At 43.0% G+C, this 24,827-nt stretch overlaps 1 protein-coding gene across 5 annotated transcripts in view; it reads right to left on the bottom strand.

Annotated features, from left to right (window-relative positions):
- The window catches only part of nvl (nuclear VCP like), a 46,848-nt gene that overhangs the window by 11,781 nt on the left and 10,240 nt on the right, over positions 1–24,827 (bottom strand). For 4 of the 5 annotated variants that reach the window (XR_013845096.1, XR_013845097.1, XM_080036688.1 and 1 more), the window contains exons 11-20: positions 24,440–24,541; positions 24,187–24,304; positions 23,479–23,623; positions 22,861–23,347; positions 17,109–17,330; positions 16,742–16,846; positions 14,081–14,143; positions 13,479–13,598; positions 1,307–1,406; positions 537–643 (exon numbers count right to left, since the gene is read on the bottom strand). Coding sequence is in view for 3 of the 5 variants with exons in the window: in XM_080036688.1 (XP_079892814.1) it covers positions 537–643; positions 1,307–1,406; positions 13,479–13,598; positions 14,081–14,143; positions 16,742–16,846; positions 17,109–17,330; positions 22,861–23,347; positions 23,479–23,623; positions 24,187–24,304; positions 24,440–24,541 (1,569 nt within the window). In the remaining 2 variants the exon portion in view is untranslated. The remainder of the gene's footprint in view (positions 1–536; positions 644–1,306; positions 1,407–13,478; positions 13,599–14,080; positions 14,144–16,741; positions 16,847–17,108; positions 17,331–22,860; positions 23,348–23,478; positions 23,624–24,186; positions 24,305–24,439; positions 24,542–24,827) is intronic. The other variant, XM_080036690.1, reaches the window with a different exon arrangement.

Genomic DNA, 24,827 nt, shown 5'->3' with positions numbered 1-24,827 from the left:
TAGGGTTAGGGCAAATGAGTGACATAGCAGACATGTCATGGAAGCTAAATAGTAAAAAATCACGTCCGTCACACCACAGTTACTTCCGTCACGCCTGGGTGTTGTTGTCACGCCAAGGTAACTTGTCTACGGGGCTGCAGCTGGACCCTACTCAAAAAAACAGCCGCTACGTGGTACCAGGTACCATGAAATTGCGGTGGAAAAGCCAAAAATGCGAGTTGAGTCGAGTCGAGCTGATACCATACGGTAGAAAAGCGCCATTAGTTAGCATGTGTAGTCCCTCCTACACAGAAAACATCATGCCGAGCATTTACATGATCCATTGTGTTTAGCAGTAGACTAGAAAAGCTATTTTCTTCTTCATTCCCTTGGTGGATAATGGTCAAAATTGGAAAAGGGATGATAATAACCAGCTATGCTATATTTCACATATAGTTTATCTGTGCTGCTTTTCCCAATGAATAACTCAATTAAAAGGGGTTAACATTAGGCTCCATCGTGGGTCACACGTGTGGTGTGTCTATGGGTGAATGTACCTTGGTAATGGTGAGCAGGATGGCATGGCGGTCTGCTGGAGGTGGCAGACCCACATACAGGGTCTTATCTAGCCGGCCCGGCCTCAGTATGGCTGGGTCAATGATATCTGGGGAAACACAAGACGCTGACAGTCAAGTCGGTGTTGAGGAGAAATAATAATGACTTCTGGTTTAAATGGTTGATCCAGGCTGAAACAACTGTGCTGGAACAAGTGTTTGGATTCCTATACATCAGTGAAATACCGATGGTACAATGATCTGAAGACATAAAACGGTTGGAACCACTGGTTTAATCTTTAACATTGTACTTTATGAGCTTCATATAAAGAAGGTAAATGTCGGGGCAGCGAAAAGTACGATAATCCCAGTGAAATGCAGAGGAGAAAAGTAGCCTAAAATGGAAACTGTCTCGGCTGCCGGGGTTTGTGAGCGAAATATCTCCTGAACGCTTTCAGGGATTTTCTTCAAACTTTGCACAAATGTTGACTGACTCAATATGAACTGATTATATTTTGGAAGTCAAAGGTTATTGACCTTACATATTGTCAGGTCACAGGGGACCTTGTATCATATTGTAGTTTCTTAGGAGGTTCTTTAAAGCATTGCCTTAACCACCAATTGTGTGCCTGGCGGAGGCATATAACCGGCAGGCGGTATTTATGGCTTAATGATGCAGTTGAGTAACATTCCTCGGCTGACTGTTGTGACAAAGCAAGAAGCTGAAACTATGTGAGGCTGGTCCAGGCGTGTCTGTGGTTAATGATGTGTACCTGGTCTGTTGGTAGCAGCCATGATGAAGACCTGCCGCCTGGCCTCGAGCCCATCCATCTCTGTGAGCAGCTGGTTGACCACCCGCACACTGGCTCCTGACTACACACACACACACACACACACACACACACACACACACACACACACACACACACACACACACACACACACACACACACACACACACACACACACACACACACACACACACACACACACACACACACACACACACACACACACACACACACACACACACACACACACACACACACACACACACACACACACACACACACACACACGTAAACATTCTGCTGCTGTGTATATAACAATAGTTTTCCCGATAATACAGAGGTTTATTTAATCAATATATTACTGCGTCCGCCTCCTGGTGACATGCACTGACATCTTTTTGTAAAATACGGATAGTTTTTATAGTCTAGATGGAAGAATAGGTCCACGCGCATAGGGTGGCTTTTTTTTTTTGCAACCTGTTTTTTTCTAATCCTTGAAGTGTCTATTTTAAGATTCTGCCAGGTAACAGGCTGAACTAAGGGGTTTTGTGGTTTATTTTTTTTATTTTTATTTTTTTTAAGATATTTTTTGGGCATTTTTATGCTTTATTGATAGTGCAGAGAGACAGAGGTGAAATGGGGCAGAGAGGGGAGTGACATGCAGAGAACGACCGCGGGCGGGAATCGAACCCAGGTCTGCTGCTGGGCCCGGCCCGGGAGGGGGACGCCCTACCAACTGAGCTAAAGGCGCCCCCTTGTGGTTTATTTTTAACAGTTTATTACACATTTACCAATTTCAAAAATGAAAACAGCAAAATTAAAGAAAGCATAACTTTTGAAAAAAAAAACATACAGAGGCAAATTAACAAATTTTTCCATATAATTCTGACTCAGGGAATTCAGTAAAATAGTTATTTTTAACATTCAAGTACATTTTCCCTGTTTTTCTGGACAAAAACAGCGAAAATTATTATATATATATATACAGTCAAGTGCGAAAGTTTGTGAACCCCTTGAGCCTTTTGGAATTTTATTTATTTTAACCATTATTAATTCATTTTTATCAATACCAGTATTTTTTATATGAAATAACAGATGTTTGTTTATCAATTCAACATTTTTATTTTCCAGAAATCAATTGTTAAAACAGATAAAACAAATTATTTGACGAATGTTGTATGTGCAAAAGTTTGTGAACCCTGAGCTGCATTGCTTAAATCGAGCAAGGTAAACACAATCAGGTTGGCCAAATTGGTTGATGAAATAGACCAATGTAATGAGAGATCTTTAGGAAAGAAATTGGGCGGCACTAGATAAAACAGAGATAAAACCAGGTCAGTTTAGGCTCACCAAAGTGAACCCATACAGGTCAGACATGCTAAAAGGGAAACAAATCTCAGAGGATCTCAGGAATAGAGTTTTGATGTTACACATTTGTCTGGGGACAGTTATAAATTCATAAAAAAAAATTTGAGCTCAATCGGTCCACCGTGAGGCAAATCATCTACAAATGGAGAGCTTTAAGAGTGACTTAACATCTGCCTAGAAGTGGACTTCCTTCAAAAATATCCTCAAGCGCCACAAGAAAAGTGATTTTTCAGGTAAAAGCCAACCCAAACATTACACCTGGAGATTTGCAGACAATTTGAAACCACCATTATTCACTTGGGAGAAGGTTCTCTAGGTGGTAGGCAGAATTGCGTTTTTGCCCAAACATGGCGGTTTTGGTTATGACCAAACAGTTCAATTTTTGACTAATCTGTCCACAGAATAAGACTTCAGGTATCTCCAGGTGCTCTCTGGCAAAGTTGTGACAAGCAGTTTTGTTCTTTTTTGAGAGCAGAGGCTTCTTCAGCAACCATCCCATGAAAGCCATGTTGACTGAGTTTTCTTCTTATTGTGGAACCATGCACATCTGTCCCAGATGCTGCAAGAGAGGTCTGCAAATCACCAGATGTAATGTTTGGGTTGGCTTTTAACTGAAAAATCACTTATATTGTGGCGCTTGTGGATATTTTTGAAGGAAGTCCACTTCTAGGCAGATGTTCAGTCACTCTTAAAGCTCTTCATTTGTAGATGATTTGCCTCACGGTGGACCGATGGAGCTCAAACTTTTTTTAAAATAATTTATAGCTGTCCCCAGACAAATGTGCAGCATCACAACTCTATTCCTGAGATCCTCTGAGATTGTTTCCCCTTTTAGCATGTCTGACCTGTATGGGTTCACTTTGGTGAGCCTAAACTGACCTGGTTTTATCTCTGTTGTATCTAGTGCCGCCCAATTTCTTCCCTAAAGATCTCTCACTACATTGGTCCATTTCATGACTCAATTTGGCCCATCTGATTGTGTTTACCTGCTCCATTTAAGCAATGCAGCTCAGGGTTCACAAACTTTTGCACATACAACATTCGTCAAATAATTTGTTTTATCTGTTTTAACAATTGATTTCTGGAAAAGAAAAATGTTGAATTGATAAACAAACATCTGTTATTTCATATAAAAAATACTGGTATTGATAAAAATGAATTAATGATGGTTACAATAAATAAAATTCCAAAATGTTCAAGGGGTTCACAAACTTTCGCACTTGACTGTATATATATATATACAGTATCTCACAAAAGTGAGTACACCCCAGGGTTCGACATAACGTATAGCCCGATGGCCCGGGGCCAGTAAAATCATATGCAGGGCAAGTTGATTGGCCAGTCACTGTCCCGCCCGGGCCAGTGACTGGCCAATCACAGTTCAGTATCTTTTTGTAGACTACATCATGGTTCATTGAAATGCGCGTTCTGAGTCGTAATGAAAGCAGTGTTTATTTAAGACTCAATATAATAAACCTAATATAAAATATATTTTTTAATGAAAGGCCAGTGGACAACCGATGCGTGGGCGTTTTGACAGGCACCGTTGGCAGAGCTGCCTACCGTCCGCCTGCGAGTCGACAAATCAATCGACTTACTCTGCCCCCTTTCTTTCTTCCCACAGCAGAGGTTGAGGCGCAGAAAATGATAACTGCGCTTTTCCTTTATCTGCCGCCGTAATGTTACAATATTTGCATCCAAGCCCCAATGGTAATACAAATGAGAGGCGTTATTTAAACGCTGTGAATGCGTCTCCGGTGATTGTGTCGGTAGTAGACAGAAACGAACGGAGGGACTCCGCTCACTGTACAGTTCCTATAGTCGCGCAGTTTGGCACTGTGTTTTCAGGCTCGAGACATTCAATCAGATCGCGGAAGTCTTTCCCATTGAAATCGCTAACGGGGAGAATATCCCCGGTTATTATTTTAGCCACAAACCACAGTTCATCTGCGCGGCGGCTCACTCGGTGGCGAGATCACACGGTGAAACGCTGCTGTGATCGGACGAAGGCATTGTGTGTTTCTAAGGTGATTTAACGTCATAGTCTTAGACGAGCGTTTAACTTATGCTGCATATTTTGCACTGCATTGTTTTTTATCAATAGTTTGAAAAAATGGTCCCACACCGGACTCTTAAAGCTGACACTTCATGGAGAAGTGACACTCCTGCAGCGCGCTCACGACCAGACGTGAACTCACATACACGGTGAAATATCCCAAAAACGGCATAACCCACTGATTTTCGGATTTCTATTCTATTTTTAAAGTCAACTTGAGCGAAAGTGGAAAACCGGTCATTCGGTCGACACATTCACATCCCTAATGCATATAGAGAAAGTAATAAAAACAGCCTACCACACCACAAAGAATGATCAGACCTTCATCTCTTATTTATTTTTTATGTTTGAACATGACTTCTGCAGGTGAACTATTCATTAAACTGCCCAAATTCAAGAATAAAAACAACCTTCAAACTACTGGACTTTAAAATACTGGCCGACTCTTTCGACATACTTTCAGTTGTAGGCTTCAAATTCAATATGTTTGCCTGGTTTTATATTATGTGTATGAGCAATATCAACATTTCATATAATTAACTAAAAGAAAAATAACCAAATCTAAAGGGAATATCTATACTGTTACAGTATAGATATTCCCTTTAGATCTGGTTATCTTTCTTTATTTTTCAGGTATTATAATTATTGACACTAAATTATGAAGAAAAAAAAAATGTGTGCAGGGCCAGTGAAAATATACAAGGGGCCAGTAAAACTCGGATCCACTGGCCCGGCGGGCCAGTAGGAAAAAAAAGTTATGTTGAACCCTGCACCCCTCACATTTCTTCAAATATTTCATTATATCTTTTCATGGGACAACACTGAATAAATGACACTTTGATACAATGTAAAGTAGCGTGTGTACAGCTTATATAACAGTGTAAATTTACTGTCCCCTCAAAATAACTCGACACACAGCCATTAATGTCTAAACTGCCGGTTACAAAAGTGAGTACACCCCTGAGTTAAAATGTCCAAATTGGGCCCAAAGTGTCAATATTTTGTGTGGCCACCATTATTTTCCAGCACTACCCTAACCCTCATGGGCATGGAGTTCACCAGAGCTTCACAGGTTGCCACTGGAATCCTCTTCCCCTCATTCATGACAACATCACGGAGCTGGTGGATACTGGAGACCTTGCGCTCCTCCATCTCCTGTTTTAAGAAGCCCCAAAGATGCTCAAAAGGGTTTAGGTCTGGGGACATGCTCGGCCAGTCCATCACCTTTACCCTCAGCTTCTTTAGCAAGCCAGTGGTCGTTAGGAGGTGTGTTTGGGGTCGTTATCATGTTGCAGTACTGCCCTGCGGCCCAGTTTACGAAGGGAGGGGATCATGTTCTGCTTCAGTATGTCACAGTACATGTTGGTATTCAATGAACTGTAGCTCCCCAGTGCTGGCAGCACTCATGCAGCCCCAGACTATGACACTCCAACCACCATGCTTGACTATAGGCAAGACACACTTGTCTTTGTACTCCTCACCTGTTTGCTACCACACACTCTTAACACCATCTGAACCAAATAAATGTATCTTGGTCTCATCAGACCACAGGACATGGTTGCAGTCATCCATGTCCGTAGTCTGCTTGTCTACAGCAAACTGTTTGTGGGCTTTATTTTGCATCATCTTTAGAATAGGCTTCCTTCTCGGACGACAGCCATGCAGACCAGTATGATGCAGAGTGCGGCGTATGGTCTGAGCACTGACAGGTTGACCCCCCACCCCTTCAAGCCCTGCAGCAATGCTGGCAGCACTCATACGTCAATTTTCCAAAGCCAACCTCTTGGTATGACGCTGAAAACGTGCACTCAACCTTCTTAAACTGGGCTGCAGGGCAGTATTGCAACATGATAACGACCCCAAACACACCTCCAAGACGACCACTGCCTTGCTAAAGAAGCTGAGGGTAAAGGTGATGGACTGGCCAAGCATGTCCCCAGACCTAAACCCTATTGAGCATCTTTGGGGCTTCTTAAAACGGGAGATGGAGGAGCGCAAGGTCTCTAATATCGACCAGCTCCGTGATGTTGTCATGAATGAGTGGAAGAGGATTCCAGTGGGAACCTGTGAAGCTCTGGTGAACTCCATGCCCAAGAGGGTTAAGGTAGTGCTGGAAAATAATGGTGGCCACACAAAATATTGACACTTTGGGCCCAATTTGGACATTTTTTCTTAGGGGTGTACTCACTTTTGTTGCCTTCAGTTTAGACATTAATGGCTGTGTGTCGAGTTATTTTGAGGCGACAGTAAATTTACACTGTAATACAAGCTGTACACTGACTACTTTACATTATATCAAAGTGTCATTTCTTCAGTGTTGTCCCATGGAAAGATATAATGAAATATTTGAAGAAATGTGAGGGGTGTACTCACTTTTGTGAGATACTGTATATATATATATATTATTAAATAAACTAATACATGTAGTAAAAATGGAACTGTTTAGCAGTACCTAACTATTAAACTAACTAACTAACCTAGAATTTTGATAAGAACTACATATTCCTACTCCCTACAGTCCAGGGAATAGGTATACGTAGTTCAAATTTAGAGTCTTGGGCCTGCCATATAGTCCAGCAGATAGGTGCAATATATGAAGGAATTGTGCTTTTGATGATACAAATATGAGCTTTGGCACACTGTTAGAGCATGCCTTAAGGAAGATTTTTGGCTATAGGGCCATCACCAATTTTTCCTAAATATACAGTAATTGACAGATTTATAATTATTTTTGAAAAAACAGCCCACGTCAGTGGCAGAGGGCATTGCCCTGTCCACTGCACCCCTTTGTGAATCCACAGCAGAGGAGTTCACAACAGGCCTGGATCGATCCTGGTAGTGCGGCCCAGTGAGGTTCCCATCCACCTGTGGCCTTCCACTTCCACTCCCAGTCAACTGGTGATGGGAGATCAGGGGCTGCAACCATCATCTCTCCCAAGCTTTGGCTAGCTTGGTAGGCACTGGCAGCCCTCTTTCTGTGTTGAATCAGTGCTGCTTGTGTTGTACCTTTCTGGGTGAAGAGCTGATCGTGTGCCTGATTACTGGCTGCTAATGCAGTCATACAGCAATAACAAAAATAAAGAGGCTCCATCCAGTTGTCTAGGAGTCAGCCAAGACACAGGAGGGTCTCTTGATGTCATTAAAGTTCTCCATGTATCCCACCTTGTCTTCTACTCCCTGCCACTAAAAGATGATGGTGTCACAACCAGTAAATGCTTTGAACACTAGCACATCGATCTGGACCTAGTGCCCTCACCATCTCCTGAGCTTCTAAATATCGAACATTTTCCCCAGCTCCAAAGGAAACACACAGCTCATTTATGTTGAGTGATTTGGCTGCTGTCACTGCCAGTAATGGCAAATCCATCTCTGTATGTATTGACACCTTGGTATAACCTTCCTTCTCATCATCTCCCAGGTGCAGTAAGGTGTTTTTCAGTGTTGAGGGCTGTCACACCAGTTGCCAGGAAGGAGAACAGTTCAGTGCAACACTTTGGCCAGTTTTCAAGAATGGCACTGGATGCCTCATCTCGTTTACAGACGTGCTTCCATCTCCTGCTGTGTGTTCTGGCCTCAAGACTTTTAGGGAAATATTCATTCCAAATGTCATCCACTCTGCTGACATGCTACAGCTGAGACATGCGGTATGGTGAGAACACTTTCTGTAAGTAAGCATGTTAACAAGAGCAGCCCCTCCATGGATGATGACCTGTACTGTGGGGTTGGATATGTTTTTCGAGAAGATATCCGTGGTGGATATGCCTGGTTTTCATGCTCATAGAACTGATCCAGACTTCCGTCACTTATAGACCTTCCCAACCCAAGGTGCGGCTCCTACTCGTGCATTTCAAATGTCACTGTACGCAATTGGATAGCACTACAACAGTACACTGCACTACAATCAAAAAAAAAATTTAATCAAATCAAAACAACCAATCAGTGCAATGAACAAGGTGACTTATTAAACCCTGTTCGTTTAGGGAACAACGGGATTAACTGTTAAATTAAACTTTTGCCGCGGTCGGTCGGCAAAATAGAAAATTCCTCTTACTTGCTAATGAAAGATTTGAGTGCTGTCTTCCAAATTGTAAAGGGTTTAGGCCAAAGCCGTCTCAAACTTTAACAACATATCCACAGACATCTCTGATGTTTACTATCACGGCTTCGGTGGCGCATGCACAGCACTGTCGTTATCAGGTTACGTCCGCCCCAGAGCACCATACATATGGCTATGGCCCGCCCATATCAGAAAGAATGATTTGATTGGTAGCTCAGGATTTCTTGACATATTTAATGAGCTTCAATGGAGAGTGTCCAGACCAACAGGTGCAGCAAATTTAATTTGCCAGTGGCAGGTCTGGATTTCCAGGCTAGTTGGGACCTGGACTCCTCTCAGACTGGAGGTTGGCCGAATAGAGGGAGGTTAGATAGGCTGGTTGACCGTGTCTGTTATGGCACCAGTTAGTGCTTTAACATTGTGTGCAAACGGCATCAGTGCATGTGTGGTCTGCTCATGGTGCCAGCTGTCTCCTTTCTCGTCTTAGTGTAGGCCTAAAACTCTCTCCATCAGGCCTACAATACTACCGGCACCTTTCACAGAGGCAATACTCTGCTTGTGGGCCTAGTCAATGGCATTGGCTGAGAAGCTGCATGTCATCTTCTTCGCGGCAAAGTTTCTTTTCAGAAACTGCCCATTGACACCTGGATGAGTATCTTTCAGTGTAATCATATCAAGCAAATAGACTGTTATCCATCTGGCAGAGTGGTTGTGTCCCAAAGCAATGAACAAAGGCACAATCTTGGTCAGGGCATCAATATTGAGTAGGAAGTTGGCCTCTCTTATTGATCAAACATAGTTCATCAACTATTTCCAGCTGCAGGGTGATGGACCATCACTGGTCCATCACATCTCTTTCAGTGCACCTGTCTTCAGGGGATGTATGATTGTTTCCCTCCTCCAGATATAGGATGCTGGCTCTGACCTGATGAGCATGTCAGTTACGTGTCACTTTGGAGGCTTTCAGAAAGGATCTATTGTCCCAGCAGTAGCAACTCCAACTTGTACATGTGCTTCTGTCCCCCAGCTACCCTCCAAGAGGTCGCCAATTACCTTTAGTGTTGACATCTCAATGTGAAATCCAGCAAGCATCACAATTAAGTGATCGTCACCTTGAATTGCTGGCAAGCTCCACATTTACAAGTTCTGTGGAGATGTCTAGCACCCGATCATAAGAAATGCACACAGCACCAGGTCAAAAAGGATGTCCACAAGGGATGGTTTGCAGGTCCTCGTATGGACCTGCAAATCTCCCTCTGGCTTTCCAAACTGTTGTACGTGAGAGGGTGAGGGGCTGGTCGAGGCAACAACACTAATTGGTTACCCTGCACATTGGTGCTACAGGGGATTCTCCATGTACACCTCAATATAGGAGACAAGTGCAGTGAATGTAATGCCATGGTTAACATTGTCTGTTATATTGGTGTGCTTTCTTGGATCTCACTCTATTGTACAGATAGATAAGACACTGAGTTTGGTACTTGGCCTCTTGGGCAAAGAGGTCTACAAAGTTTGTTAAGTAGGGATTTGTGCCACATGCAAAATTAGATGGACATTTCAGCATATCATTTATGTCTTCCTGAAACGGAACACATTTGTTCCAGGTTATTGGCCAGGCATTCTGATCTTTCTTGCTCATTAGGATCCACCACCTTGAATAGTTTGGCCATGGTCCCTCAATGCACTGTGCTACTTGAGGACAATGTACTAGTTCTAGCACCACCACTCCACCATACACTGAACCCACCAGAAATATTTGTCAGATGTCAGTAAAGTCACATGGGAGAGTATAGGTAACTGCATCAGGCAAGTCCAAGAAGGCCACAGGTGGATGGGAACCTCACTGGGCCGCACTACCAGGATGGATACAGGACTCCTCTGCTGTGGATTCACAAAGGGGTGCAGTGGACAGGGCAATGCCCTCTGCCACTGACGTGGGCTGTTTTTTCAAAAATAATTATAAATCTGTCAATTACTGTATAGTTATTGAATTCCTTGTATGCCAGATATATGTTCGTATGTAGTTATTAGCATATTGTCCATAGAAACTCTGCATTCCTCATTCTTGTAAAAGTAGGATTAGGTCAATTTTTTATTTTTATGCAAATGTATTTGGGGTATTACCTAAAACTTTATGTGAGTAAAGGTTTCTGCTCGCGACTTACCTTGCCTGATACTGGAACATATGTAAAATTCTGCTAATATTCGATGGTTTTACCATAACTTTGTTCCCTGAATGCCATGTACATGTACTTCAGTAGTTTCCAGCATGTTTTAAATAGTGCCACTGTCTTCCTCATCCTTAAAAATGTAGGATTAGCCACCAGAACCAAGATCCTAGGTGGTCTAGAACCTAAGCTACATGTAAAATAACAACCGTTGGCGGCCATTTTAAATGGCCGCCACTGGTGCCATAGGAAAAATTGGTGATGGCCCTATAGCCAAACATCTTCCTTAAGGCATGCTCTAACAGTGTGCCAAAGCTCATATTTGTATCATCAAAAGCACAATTCCTTCATATATTGCACCTATCTGCTGGACTATATGGCAGGCCCAAGACTCTAAATTTGAACTACATATACCTATTCCCTGGACTGTAGGGAGTAGGAATATGTAGTTCTTATGAAAATTCTAGGTTAGCTAGTTAGTTTAATAGTTAGGTACTGCTAAACAGTTACATTTTTACTACATTTATTGGTTTATTTAATAATAAAAAAATAAAATATAGATGTAATACATTTTTTTTTGCCGTTTTTCGCTGATTTTGTCCAGAAAAACAGGGAAAATTTACTTGAATGTTAAAACTAACTATTTTACTGAATTCCCTGAGTCAGAATTATATGGAAAATTGTGTTCATTTGCCTCTGTATGTTTTTTTCTTCAAAAGTTATGCTTTCTTTAATTTTGCTGTTTTCATTTTCGAATTTGGTAAATGTGTAATAAACTGTTAAAAATAAACCACAAAACCCCTTAGTTCAGCCTGTTACCTGGCAGAATCTTAAAATAGACACTTCAAGGATTAGAAAAAAAACAAGTTGCAAAAAAAAAAAAAGCCACCCTATGCGCGTGGACCTATTCTTCCATCCAGACTATTAACCTGACACTATATTAGCGAGTGGCCAGAGGAGATGCATGATTGCACAAGTGCTGCCTCCAATGAGGTGAGAGAACTGCTACGGCAGACCAGGCTGTAGTACGGAGTCCAGCAAAGATATTCATTACTTTTAAACAATGAAACACAATCCTCCTCGAGCCCATCCCATGCCACTGACAGTGATACACTACACTGAAGAATGACTAGACAAGTTATTTTCACTTTGTGAAGTAAGATTGGGACCTAGTTTAATAAAATATGATCAATCACAGACAAACTGATTAATGTCTGTATGGAGTGGATAACTGACATTAGGGAAACGCTGACAAAGCTTTGGCCGTGTCACTGCTTTGCTGATAGAGGCTACGTATAAGAGTAAATGTATGTCTCCACCTGCTGGGTAGTAGGGAAAGCTAGCAGGCCTTAGAATGGGAATGCGGCCTGAGAGAGTAGATCTGGTTTCATTGCTTTGTCTTTTGCTTTATTTATTCATGTGGGTTTCTTTGTTTCCCCCTTCAAATACAAATCAAGTAATGTGCCATATTCATTACAATACCGAAGGTTAACATTGAAGCCATCTGGCAAAAGTTTAGCTCTGTAGAGGTGAAGTTAACAGTATTGCTAAGTTATGTTGATGTCAATCTTGAAATGTAGTTTCTGGTATGGCATCAGACTGAAGTATAATTCATTTGGTTGTTTGAATGAACTATGTCCAGTGGGTGGATGGACTGTTAGGGCTGGGATCTTTATTTGGAGCCAGCCATCCATCAATAGAACAGACAAGCATAATCCAATCATTAAATCAAAGGAAACATTGAGGACAGGGACAGAAGGGGGGATGAGTGGAAGTAAGATCAAAAACAAAAGAAGCTGAAGGAATAAAGGACCTGAGTAAGGACTGCTACATGGACTTTAATGGTACACAACCTACCAAGTGAGCCACCGGGGTGCCCCATTTACTTCTACTTTTGATTTTCATTTAGTAAAATATTTGATCACAATCTCACATTTTTTGATTTAGGACTTATCAGATGAACTACTTGGTACTACTATTATTTGGATAATTGATTTATCCTTGTTTATGATTAGACTTTCTTATTTTTACCCCCAAAATGAATGAAAATGACCAATGAAAACTTTTTTTATACGATTTTAGCAAATCCTGAGAATTGTTAAAGTTTAAGTTTATCCAGTGCTTTACATAGAGCCCATACATATGAACGTGAAAGGTTTTAAGAAGAGTGACATTATTTAAGATTAAACAGCTGATGGTGACAGAAAGTGGAGGTGCATTTACCCTGCAGTAGTGCTTTGCTACTGTACCCTGCCTGCTGCTGTCTGTATGAAGCAGTAGTCCTTTGCTACTGTACCCTGCCTGCTGCTGTCTGTATGAAGCAGTAGTCCTGCCTGCTGCTGTCTGTATCAAGCAGTAGTCCTGCCTGCTGCTGTCTGTATCAAGCAGTAGTCCTTTGCTACTGTACCCTGCCTGCTGCTGTCTGTATGAAGCAGTAGTGTGTGTCTGCTGACAGGACATGACGATGCAGTAGTGTGTGTCTGCTGACAGGACATGACCTCTCACCTCATGACCGGAGCGCCGGGGACACAGAGCGTCGATCTCGTCGAAGAAGATGACACAAGGGGCGGAGTTGCGACCTCTTTGGAAGACCTGTCTGACCGCACGCTCACTCTCGCCCACATACTGCACACACAGGAATCCAACATGCTTTATTTGTCATATGAAAAACAACTACAGCAGCAGTCATTGTCAATGTCCCAGGCTCCTCTCAACAACGCAATATAGTAGAAGAAAAACACAAGTGTTGAGTGCCATTTGAGACACTAATAAACACACAAGTAGTGCAAGGACACAGTGCAGATAGAAAGTGTAGAGATAAGGTGCACCGTATAAATATAAAGTAAATTTAGAATGCAAAATAAAATAAATGTAGACGATATACAATACTGTACATGGAAATAAAAATAATAGCTGTAACGAAATAGGATACTGTACATGTAATAGACTAATGTTAAATATGATTAAACATATATATATACGCAGTTTGTGCATATGTAAACAATCACACATTCAGCTGTTAGAGCAATCAGCCCTTTCTCTGACTCTACTTCAGAATCAGAACATTGAGTGTGGGGGGGGGTGATGATAACAGCCCAGTCACTCACCATGTTGAGCAGCTCCGGCCCCTTGACAGAGATGAAGTTGAGGCCTGACTCGTTGGCCACTGCCTGTCAGGAGACATAGGACATTTCTGTTTTAGAACACATGAATTTATTTAGGATTGTTGCAGTGTGAATTGATTTGCTTTATTTTTTAGTGCTATTTTAATTTTGTCCCTGTGTGTTTGTCTGTAACTGTTTGTCTGTAACTGTGGTTCATTGTGCTGCTACCTGTCTTGGCCAGGTCACCTTTGAAAAAGAGATTTTTAATCTCAATAGGTTTTTTTCCTGGTTAAATAAAAAAAATTAAAAAAATGAAACAAACATGCCCCATCAAGTTCATCAGGCAGATTTAGAGGTGTTAGAACCATTATTCCTCCACTTTGGACGCAGCCCCATCTACCAGTCTGTATGCTAAACTAGGCTAACCATGTCCTGATTCAAGATCTGTTTGAGGATGCCCCACAGATGCTCAATAGGGTTTAGGTCTGGAGACATGCTTGGCCAGTCCATCACCTTTACCCTCAGCTTCTTTAGCAAGCCAGTGGTCGTCTTGGAGGTGTGTTTGGGGTCGTTATCATGTTGCAATACTGCCCTGCGGCCCAGTTTACGAAGGTTGAGTGCACATGCTCAGCCTCATATCCAGAGGTTGGCTTTGGAAAATAGGCCTATGAGTGCTGCCAGCATTGCTGAAGGGCTTGAAGGGGTGGGGGGTCAACCTGTCAGTTTTCAGACCATACACCAGACACTGCACAGTGTTTCCCCTAGAATTGTTTTTAGGCCCGGTGGTAAAAGCTGATAAAGAGTATGCGCGCAGCGTGCGTACCAAATTTCTAGTAGAAATTGACCAAAACTAACTGTATTATGGAGGAGCCTCTTTTGACAGCCCGCTACAAACCAGGGCATAGGGTTATGCCTTCACATTCGGTACGTTTGTACATTTTGTGTTTCCCTCAGGATTTTTTGAGACTGCAGGGGGAGAATGGACCTTCTAGTGGGTCTTGGGGCATGCCCCTGCGGAAGAAAACCTTTACCTTTTTAAAGTTAAATGCATCAAACTGGTGCACTTTGAGAAGCTAAATCTGATTTTATTTTTTTTGCTCTGTAAACAGCTGTCATATGTTCTGCCTAAAACAATTTTATGGAATAATTTGGAGACACAAGCCATATAAACTATTGAAGAAAAACACATAGATATGAAAATAAAATACAATAAACACTAAGACCTAATATAGACAGGTATGTCCTGTCTAGTATTAATTTCTGGAATAATCTGGATCATGAAACATTTTCTTTAATTTATCAAATATTCATTTAAAATAAATGAATTAACCTAGGCTACACATCATGATTAGCCTATCAATCAAAATGTTTGCAAAATAAGCAACATTTTGTATTCCGACCCATTATATTTCATGTAGCCTAGTTCTCAATTTAAAACATTAAAATAAAGTAGCATTGAAAATACCAAAAAATAAAGCTTGTAGGGCTACAATAGCCTGCTGTTTTCAAGATAACTTGCTGCGCTGTCTCAGCTGTTGATACAGATTGGTTGCCATGGCGACGTAGCGACTTTAACTTTCTAAGTTTTGCTCATCACTTTTTCCTGTTCAACTCCCTGTTACTGAGTCCTAAATATCTCCAGTGTAGCCTATGCCATGGACCTATAAAGGAAGGTTCTTTCTCGTCAGTTTCCCTGTTTGACATGTGCGCTCCGAATGCACACGTGCATCGCGCGGCGTAGCGCAGACAAAAAAAAAGAAAAAAAAAGATTAATATATATATTTTTTTTTACATTTTTTTTTTTTTTTTTTTTTTTTGGGCAGCTGTTGGTCTGGCGGGGGGTCCCGTTGGCCTGGGGGTCCCGTTGGCCTGGCGGGCCTGTATAATGGTAGGGGAAACACTGCTGCATCATACTGGTCTGCATTGCTGTTGTCCCAGAAGGAAACCTATTCTAAAGATGATGCACAAGAAAGCCCACAAAAAGTTTGCTGAAGACAAGCAGACTACGGACATGGATTACTGCAACCATCTCTGTGGTCTGATGAGACCAAGATACATTTATTTGGTTCAGATGGTGTTAAGAGTGTGGAGCGGCAACCAGGTGAGGAGTACAAAGACAAGTGTGTCTTGCTACAGTTAAGCATGGTGGTTGGAGTGTCATGGTCTGGGGCTGCATGAGTGCTGCCAGCACTGGGGAGCTACAGTTCACTGAATTCCAACATGTACTGTGACATACTGAAGCAGAGCATGATCCCCTCACTTTGGAAACTGGGCCGCAGGGCAGTACTGCAACATGATAACGACCCCAAACACACCTCCAAGACGACCACTGCCTTGCTAAAGAAGCTGAGGGTAGAGGTTATGGACTGGCCAAGCATGTCTAGCCACTGGTAGAGTATATACACATTTTTATTTGGCTAAAAAGAAAATATATTTTCTTCACAGGCCAGGCCGGAAATCTTGGTATGCATAAAATACTGTATATTTGATTTGGTTTACTCTAAAAGAATAGCTTAATTTATAAACCATAGGAAAACTGACTAGAGTAATCATTCTGGGTCTATTATAATTACAACTAATTTGGGAAAATATGGAGAATATTAGAATACTAGATATTGTGCAACATTTGACAATTAAGTGCACTTCAAAGAAATGATAGCTAACCTTGGCCAGCAGAGTTTTCCCACATCCTGGAGGTCCAGCCAGCAGCACACCAGATGGAGCGCTGAGCCCCAGAGCTCTGAACTGCTCTGGAGAACGCACTGGAGCCTGCACACAGACACACACCTCATCAACACAACGTCTGACAACCACAAATACTGCCTGACGTCCAAAAAACCAATAAGGTCATCTTTGAGTCAGAGTAGACATTTGTGCAATGTTTGAAGAAATGTAAGCGTTCATGAGATATTGTATACTGACGGACATCCCGAAAACAGAATATCTTTAGGCCTTTGGGTATAGCCGGTGTAGAGGCATTAGGAGTTCTAATGACAGAGCTGTGTGGATGTTAAATGGTGTTGCTGTGTACCAGTATGGCCATGGTGAGCTCCTCTCTGATGTCCTGCAGGGCTCCCACGTCCTCCCAGGTGACGTCGGGCACGGTGGTGAAGCCCTCCCTCTTCGCTGAGGGCTGCACGCTGGAAAGAGAGGCTTGGAAGTCTGACATGAGGATGGTGAGGCCGGACAGCTCTTCCTCTGTCAGTGTCCTAGTGTCCTTCAACAGGAGCAGCAGCTGAAACAGCTCCCCCTGCTGGACACAACACATAGCTCGTCAGGATAACACAGGACGCAGGAAATAAAAAGGCATCCTAATTCAATTCTGTCCCTGCGTTCCAATCCCCATACTGTCTATTATTTATTATGGTAGAAAAAAAGGTTTAGGATGTCCCGATTCTTGTGGCCAGATTTAGGATGGTTAGAAAGACCCGGATGTCTACTACATCCGGCCGAGATTTTTAGTGTTGAAAACTGCATCCTATTTGGGCGATTCTGACCCATAATCCAGTGCGCACCTGACGTCACATCAACGGAGATTCGATATGAAAACAAACAGGGATGCGAGGGATATAAAAGCAAGAGGCAAGATCAAGGCGCAATTTTATGATGAAAAATGCCTACTGCATCCTAACTAGATTATTTTTATCGTCAGATGTAGTATGTACAGTAGCGGCCTTAGCTATGTTTCAACCCATTCAACTGAATGGGGCCCCGCCCTCTGGGGGGCCCCCAACCCCCCCACAATTTTTCTTTTTCGATAAATAATTCTTGAGCATGCTACTGGGCCCAGGGGGCCCTGAGCCAGAGATAATCATAGTAACTTTACATGTCGCATTGTCAAAGAGCTCCGTCACTCATGTCAATAACAGGGTCCAAAAAGGAATAAGCCTAAATATAAGGAAATAAATAATCATGGGCCCCTCAACTAGTAGGGGAGAAATACAAAAGCATAAGAAAACAGCATTAGTAGCTCTGTCTAAGGGGCTTCATAATGAGCCTTTAGGGCCCCCACACACATACAGGAATACGATTTCTATGTGTAAATTCTATGCTGTTCATAAAAAGTAGCTATCCACCCTGTATCTGTTGAAATGGGCCCCTCCATCATAGAACATGGGTCTGCAGACCAATCTACTGTTTTTACAGTTGCAGAGTAAAGAGTGCTGCCTGATTAAGAAAAATCTGAAAAATAATGTTCCTTCTGCATCCCAGGATTTGATATAGCCTCTAAATTTTCCCCTCAAAGTGCACCAGATTGATAGCCTGGCATTCCCAGACCTGCCACTAGGCGCTGGCAAATTAAATTTGCTGCGCGTGTTGGTCTGGAGACGCTCCGTTGAAGCTTATCAAGACTACCAGAAATCTGGTATAACGTTTCAATTGGTTCTATCTAATATGGGCGCGCCAGAGCCCTTTATATGGTGCTCTGGGGAGGACGTAACCGGATGACGACAGTGATGTGCATGCGACGTCGAAGCCGTGATAGTAAACATCAAAGATGGCTGCGGATATGTTGTGTGAGTTTGAGACTGCTTTGGCCTCGACCCTTAACGATTTGGAAGACGGCACTCAAATCTTTCATTAGCAAGTAAGTGGAATGTTCTGTTTTACCGACTGACAACGGCAAATGTTTAATTTAACAGTTTAACAGCTGTTCGCTAAACGAACGGGGCTTACGTCACTTGTGCATCGCTCTGATTGGTTGTAGTGCTATCCAACTGCGTGCAGTGGCATTTGAAATGCACGAGTAGGAGCCGCCCCTAGAGTTGGAAATTACTATTGATCGTCGCCAGACCCTCTATCTTTCAAGATATCAGGGTCAGGATTTCCAGGCTACCAGATTGATACATTTTAATTCAAAAGGCACAAATTTTCTTCCGGGGGGGGGGATGCCCCCGGATCCCCTAACCAGGGGTGGATTGCTGCACGGGCACACCGGGCACAGGCCCAGGGGCCCAAGGGCTCAGGGGGGCCAGAGATACTGATAGTAACTTTTTATGTTGCATAGTCAAAGAGCTCAGTCACTGATGTCCAAAAAGGAATGGCCTAAATATAATATATAATATAATACTCATTCAAATTTAACAAGATATAAATCATCATGGGCCCCTCAACTAGTAAGGGAGAAATACAAAAGCAAGTTAAAAACAACAGCATTAGTAGCTCTGTCTAAGTTGCTTCTTGAAGGCCCCCTCACACATACAGAAATAAGCTTTCTATGTGTGAATTCTAAATAGTTCATAAAAAGTAGCTATCCACCCTTTATCTGTTGAAATGGGCCCCTCCATCATAGAACATGGGTCTGCAGACCAATCTACTGTACTGTTTTTACAGTTGCAGAGTAAACAGTGCTGCCTGTTTGAGAAAAATCTGAAAAATAATGTAGCCTCTAAAGTGGGAAACACTGACTTCCTTAATATGTTTTTGCCATTAATTGTTTGTCTGTGTGGAAAAGTCGGTGTACCTGACTGGATAGGGGCGAGTGGGGGGACCTTTAAGAGTCTGTGCCAAGGGGCCCGTTATCTCATAATCCGTCTATGCCCCCAACAAGGATATCCCTAAATCCTGTGGGAAACACTGACTTCCTTAATATGTTTTTTACCATTAATTGTATACAGTATGTGCGGAAAAGTCAGTGTATACCTGACTGGATGGGTAGGAGTGGGGGGGCCCTTTAAGAGTCTGCACCCAGTGGCCCATCATCTCATGAACTGTCTACAAACCAACTGGATTCTAAAATCGGTTTTCTTTTTGCGGGAAGCATGCACAAGAAATATGTATTTAAAAAAATAAAATAAGACGATTATTTATTTATTTTTTGGAGAAAAAAAAAAGTGGGGGGCCCCACAATAGGTCTTGAAACGGGCCCCCAGATCGTTAAGGCCGCCACTGAGTATGTAGAATAGAAAATATGCGATTCGGAACACAGAGTGTGTTCTACTTGAAATGGGAAGTCGGAGTTTCCGAGTTCCCAGTCCGAAACTTCGAATAGAAGTCCCCCTGAAGTCAGAATTCCTACTTGAAAACTCGGAGAAACCCTTAGCAACCCCAAATTCAACATTCAATACGGCTCAGCACAAGAACAGCAGTCAAGACTTTGACAATAAAATAGTTTAGCCCTTCCGTATGTTTTGTGTCACTTTAAATCACTTGTGCACATGGTGCTGCTAATTTTTTATCTGAAGATATGTTGCTACAATATTTACGCACAAAACACAACCTAGAGCGTTGTTAACAACTGGTGTTGCTAACGGTGGCTAACCATAGGAACATTCATAATGCAATTGATAAAGGTGAAGGTTAATGCTTTCTTGTCATTTCCAACCTGTGCTACTGGAACTGATCCTGCGTTCCATACAACTCGGGAGTGGAAAATTGTCCATTGTCATTTCTGACCTCCCCTTTTAAAAGGTGCACTATGCAGTTTCAGGGAAGGGGGATTTGTTGACATTTGCAGAGCCTGCAACATATTTCTCTATATTGAAATTTTAGTATTGAATAATTCTATCACCACAAGTCAAAAGAGAATCATTTTTCAGAACCTGGAATCAAACATAAGACTAGATATGTTTGTAAACTGTGGGCCCTGTTTCTGTAAAGAACAACAGTGAAACAGTCACTTTTACGCTAGCTTCAAACAGTGTTCCAGGAATCCAATTTTCCTGTGAGGAAAGTTTGTTTATTCAGTCATGAGAATTAACTATAGAAAATGTTCACTTCTCTGACACACCCAAAGGTACATAGTGCACCTTTAAGGGTCATCAGAACCACATCATCCGCAAAACAGCAGAGATGAGATCCTCAGCCCACCAAACTGCAACCCCTCCCCACCACGACTACGCCTTGATATCCTTCCATGAATATCACAAACAGGATTGCTGATAAAGCTCAGCCCTGGCGGAGGCCAACCCCACAGGAAACCAGTCCGACTTACTTCCGAGAACCCGGACACAGTTACTCCTATTACTGCATTTTACGACATTTACAGGCCTTCTAAAGTAGTAACCCCTACACATGCTTTAACTTAGTGCATGCACTACAACTGTCTTTATTCAAACATTAGAACATATTTAAGTCATTTTTTAGATTCAAATTGTAACCCGAGACACAGATGTATAAATGAACACTGATGAGATCCCTTTCAATGTATTTAATAAAAGCCTTGTTTATGTCATCAAACATTTAGTGACTGGATGATGTAATGTTGAAATACATCCAGGCCATAGCTAAGGAACCTACTGAAGGAATAAAATGGTTGGCTTTGTGTGTGATGAAGCCCAGACAGCAGAACGGTAAAACAACAAAGATATCTCTATGCCCTGGGTCAAACCCAACAATAACAGACGGATGTCCGCAGAGACAGCTGCTGATGGAGATAAACAACCCTGTCAGGCTCCTTAAAGTGCACAGCCATTTCAACTGTCTGTTTGTGAACTGATAAACGGCCGGCATCTCTTATGAAAACACATGGTGCGTACGTTATGTTTGGGCAGTATCTTATTTCTGATACCGTTATACCATCCACTCATCCACCGTCAGGCGCTTACCCAGATTCAAGTCGCAGGATGCCCCAAACTTCCCTTTCACAGGCCACATAAACCAGCTGTGACCGGGGGGGGGGGGGATCCCGAGGCGATCCCAGGCCAGATTGGAGATCTAAGCTGCATTCCAATAGTAGTTGCACTTCCCCTCGTTCATTTACCCTCAGCCCTTGGTATGACGTAACAGCATACATAGCACGGAGGGAACTTGGAGAGCGGAGGGAGACTGGGCGGGGGGGAGCGGGGGATTTAAATGGAACCCACTTGCCCACTTGCCCTTGTAGTCGCAATGGACCGTCAGTTACATAGGTAAATCTGAATGCAAATAATACAGAATTATAACATTCTGCTAAGGTAGCCTATATTGCAGAAAGCCATTTCCATAGCATAACAAACATTGAATTTTGACATGGTAACTCAGATTATCAAGATATTGTTACTTACACATGTAAATTGTTTGCTTCGACATATTTTCTTATTTATGTTAGTTTCAACCAAAACATTTGTTTTAAATAGTCCTCTAATTGGCAGCCATCGGTGTTATAGCAGCAATGTGTAAACTGCAATACATTCACTGGATTGTTCGTATGGAAATAGGATAGCCTAATTGAGGCGTTTTGGAATATATTTATATAGGCTATATATATTTGTCCTGCGGGTGGCCACGATGTCCCTAAAAGCATACAGTCTACCGGAAAATAAAAGGAGAAGAAGAAGAAGACGAACTGCAATGCACTGTGGGTGATATCCACCTCGGAGTGACCATGGATGTTCACTTGATCACTCAGCCCTCCGAGGGTCTATCTCACCAAGTTCACTTCAGTTTCCAGACAATTGGAACGACACTTAAGATGGCGGCGGGGATTCCCCGAGGGCAAGTGCCTATTTCAGCCGCTTGTTACCTTGATCTAGCTCTTTCATGACCCAGCCTTCATGACCCAGAGGTGAGGGTAGGAACCAAGATTGACCAGTAAGACGGAGAGCTGTGCCTTCCGGAGTATTGTCATCACTTTTATAGAATCTTCAAACACAGGCATTGGTGCTGCTACTGGACACACACACACTCTGAAGGCATTTATTATAAACATGCACCGCGCATTACACAGCACATTATTTCATGATGGTAATTAAAGGAATACCTTAGCTATTTTCAAACACCCTGGGATACGGTATTACTGCACAACCCTAGTATGTATGCGCACACACACACACACACACACACACACACACACACACACCTACCTGCAGGTGATTCTGCCCAGAATTTTCCTGAGGCACTGGGCTGCTGTGTGTTGTCTGCTGCTCTGAGACCTCTCTGTCCGTCAGAATGGCCTCAGCCTGCACTGTGCCTGTCTGCATGGCCCCAGCCTGCACTGTGCCTGTCTGCATGGCCTCAGCCTGCACTGTGCCTGTCTGCATGGCCTCAGCCTGCACTGTGCCTGTCTGCATGGCCTCAGCCTGCACTGTGCCTGTCTGCATGGCCTCAGCCTGCACTGTGCCTGTCTGCATGGCCTCAGCCTGCACTGTGCTTGTGGCCAGTTCTTCAGCTGCGCTCTGGTTCTGGCGGGGTCCTCTTGACTCCAGTAGAACCCTGTTCACAGCGCTCATGGCGGCTTCTCTGCACAGCGCCATGAGGTCTGCCCCCACGTAGCCCGGAGTGAGCCGCGCCAGCTGCTGGTAGTTGAAGTCCTCCGGCAGCTTCAGCTTTCTACACAACGTCTTCAAGATCCTGACGGAGCACAAAGAATTCTGTACTAAGTGTTTGCACTGAGCTTTGCTTTTGGTTGTTTTTCTCTTAGACTAAAACATCTTATCAGAGTAGTGTGGATTATCATCACTCTATAATCATGTATGGCTGACCTGAGCCGGGCTGCCTCATCGGGGATCCCCAGGCAGATCTCTCTGTCGAAGCGTCCAGCTCTGCGGAGGGCCGGGTCCAGGGAGTCTGGTCTGTTGGTGGCCCCTATCACCAGAACCTGGGCACTCACAGTCACACTGTTCAAGTCTGTCAGGAGCCAAGCAACACAAACAGGATATATGACATCATTATGATCTCCAACAGTAGTACTTCTATTTTTGTTAGAATTATAAATATGCCTATGCTATGGTTATGTACATCATTGATTATACAGTGAAGTTCATAAAAATATGGACATTGACTAATTCTCATCATTTTAGCTCTGTACACGACCACAATGGATTTGAAATTAAACAAAAGTGCCGTTGTTTAAGTGGGTTTCATTCCTGGTGATGCTCTGGAAAGAGTTAAGAATCTTGTTTATTGTCTGGCGTTTTTCCTCTTTATTTCATGTATTGACAGACTACACTGTGTCCTGTTGCTAGGAACGACTCTGCCGATGGCTATCGCCGTCCGGCATAAACCCCTCCTACCTAGTAAGGGTGCTGTGGGCAGTGGCTCCACCAGCCAGAACTAGGGTTTACCATTCTGTAGCAAACCATTCCGTACCAAACTGTGCTGCTGAGTGGAAACGAGGCATAAGGGGAAGTGCATCCCAGCTTGAGTCTGCATGACATTTTCTCAGTCCCCTATAAGGTAGAGTATCCTACCATCCATGCAGGTTAGCAGCTGGGCTACAATCCTCCTCTCCATGTCTTTGGAGGCCACCTCCCTCTTAGGAGTGATGGCATCGATCTCATCAATGAACAGGATACAGGGAGCACTGCTCTGCAGGGGACAACACAACCAATGACAGACATGGTCAATAGTATTACTCATCAGGTCATGTGACCTGTGCCTGCTACCTCCTCCACTCTCTAGTCTTTTGTAAGACATGTAAAGACATAAAGGAGGACTGCTTACCACAGCCAGTTCAAAGAGCTCCCGCAGCTTCTGTTCAGACTCCCCAGACACTCCAGACACCAGCTCTGGAGCAGACACCTTCAGCAGGGGCAGCTGCAGCTCCTGTCACACACACACAACCATTACTCATGTCACTCTAGAATATACACATGAGGCAAATACGAACATTTTATATTATAGCATTTTATAAAGAGAGAGTGTGAGTGAGTGAGTGAGTGAGTGAGTGAGTGAGTGAGTGAGTGAGTGAGTGAGTGAGTGAGTGAGTGAGTGAGTGAGTGAGTGAGTGAGTGAGTGAGTGAGTGAGTGAATTAATGCATGAATGAGTGGGTGGGTGGGTGAGTGAGTGAGTGAGTGAGTGAGTGAGTGAGTGAGTGAGTGAGTGAGTGAG

The sequence above is a fragment of the Ammodytes marinus genome (genome assembly GCF_949987685.1).
Source record: "Ammodytes marinus genome assembly, chromosome: 11".
In the NCBI taxonomy this organism is placed as follows: domain Eukaryota; kingdom Metazoa; phylum Chordata; class Actinopteri; order Uranoscopiformes; family Ammodytidae; genus Ammodytes; species Ammodytes marinus.
This window is presented reverse-complemented; position numbering and strand designations above follow the sequence as displayed.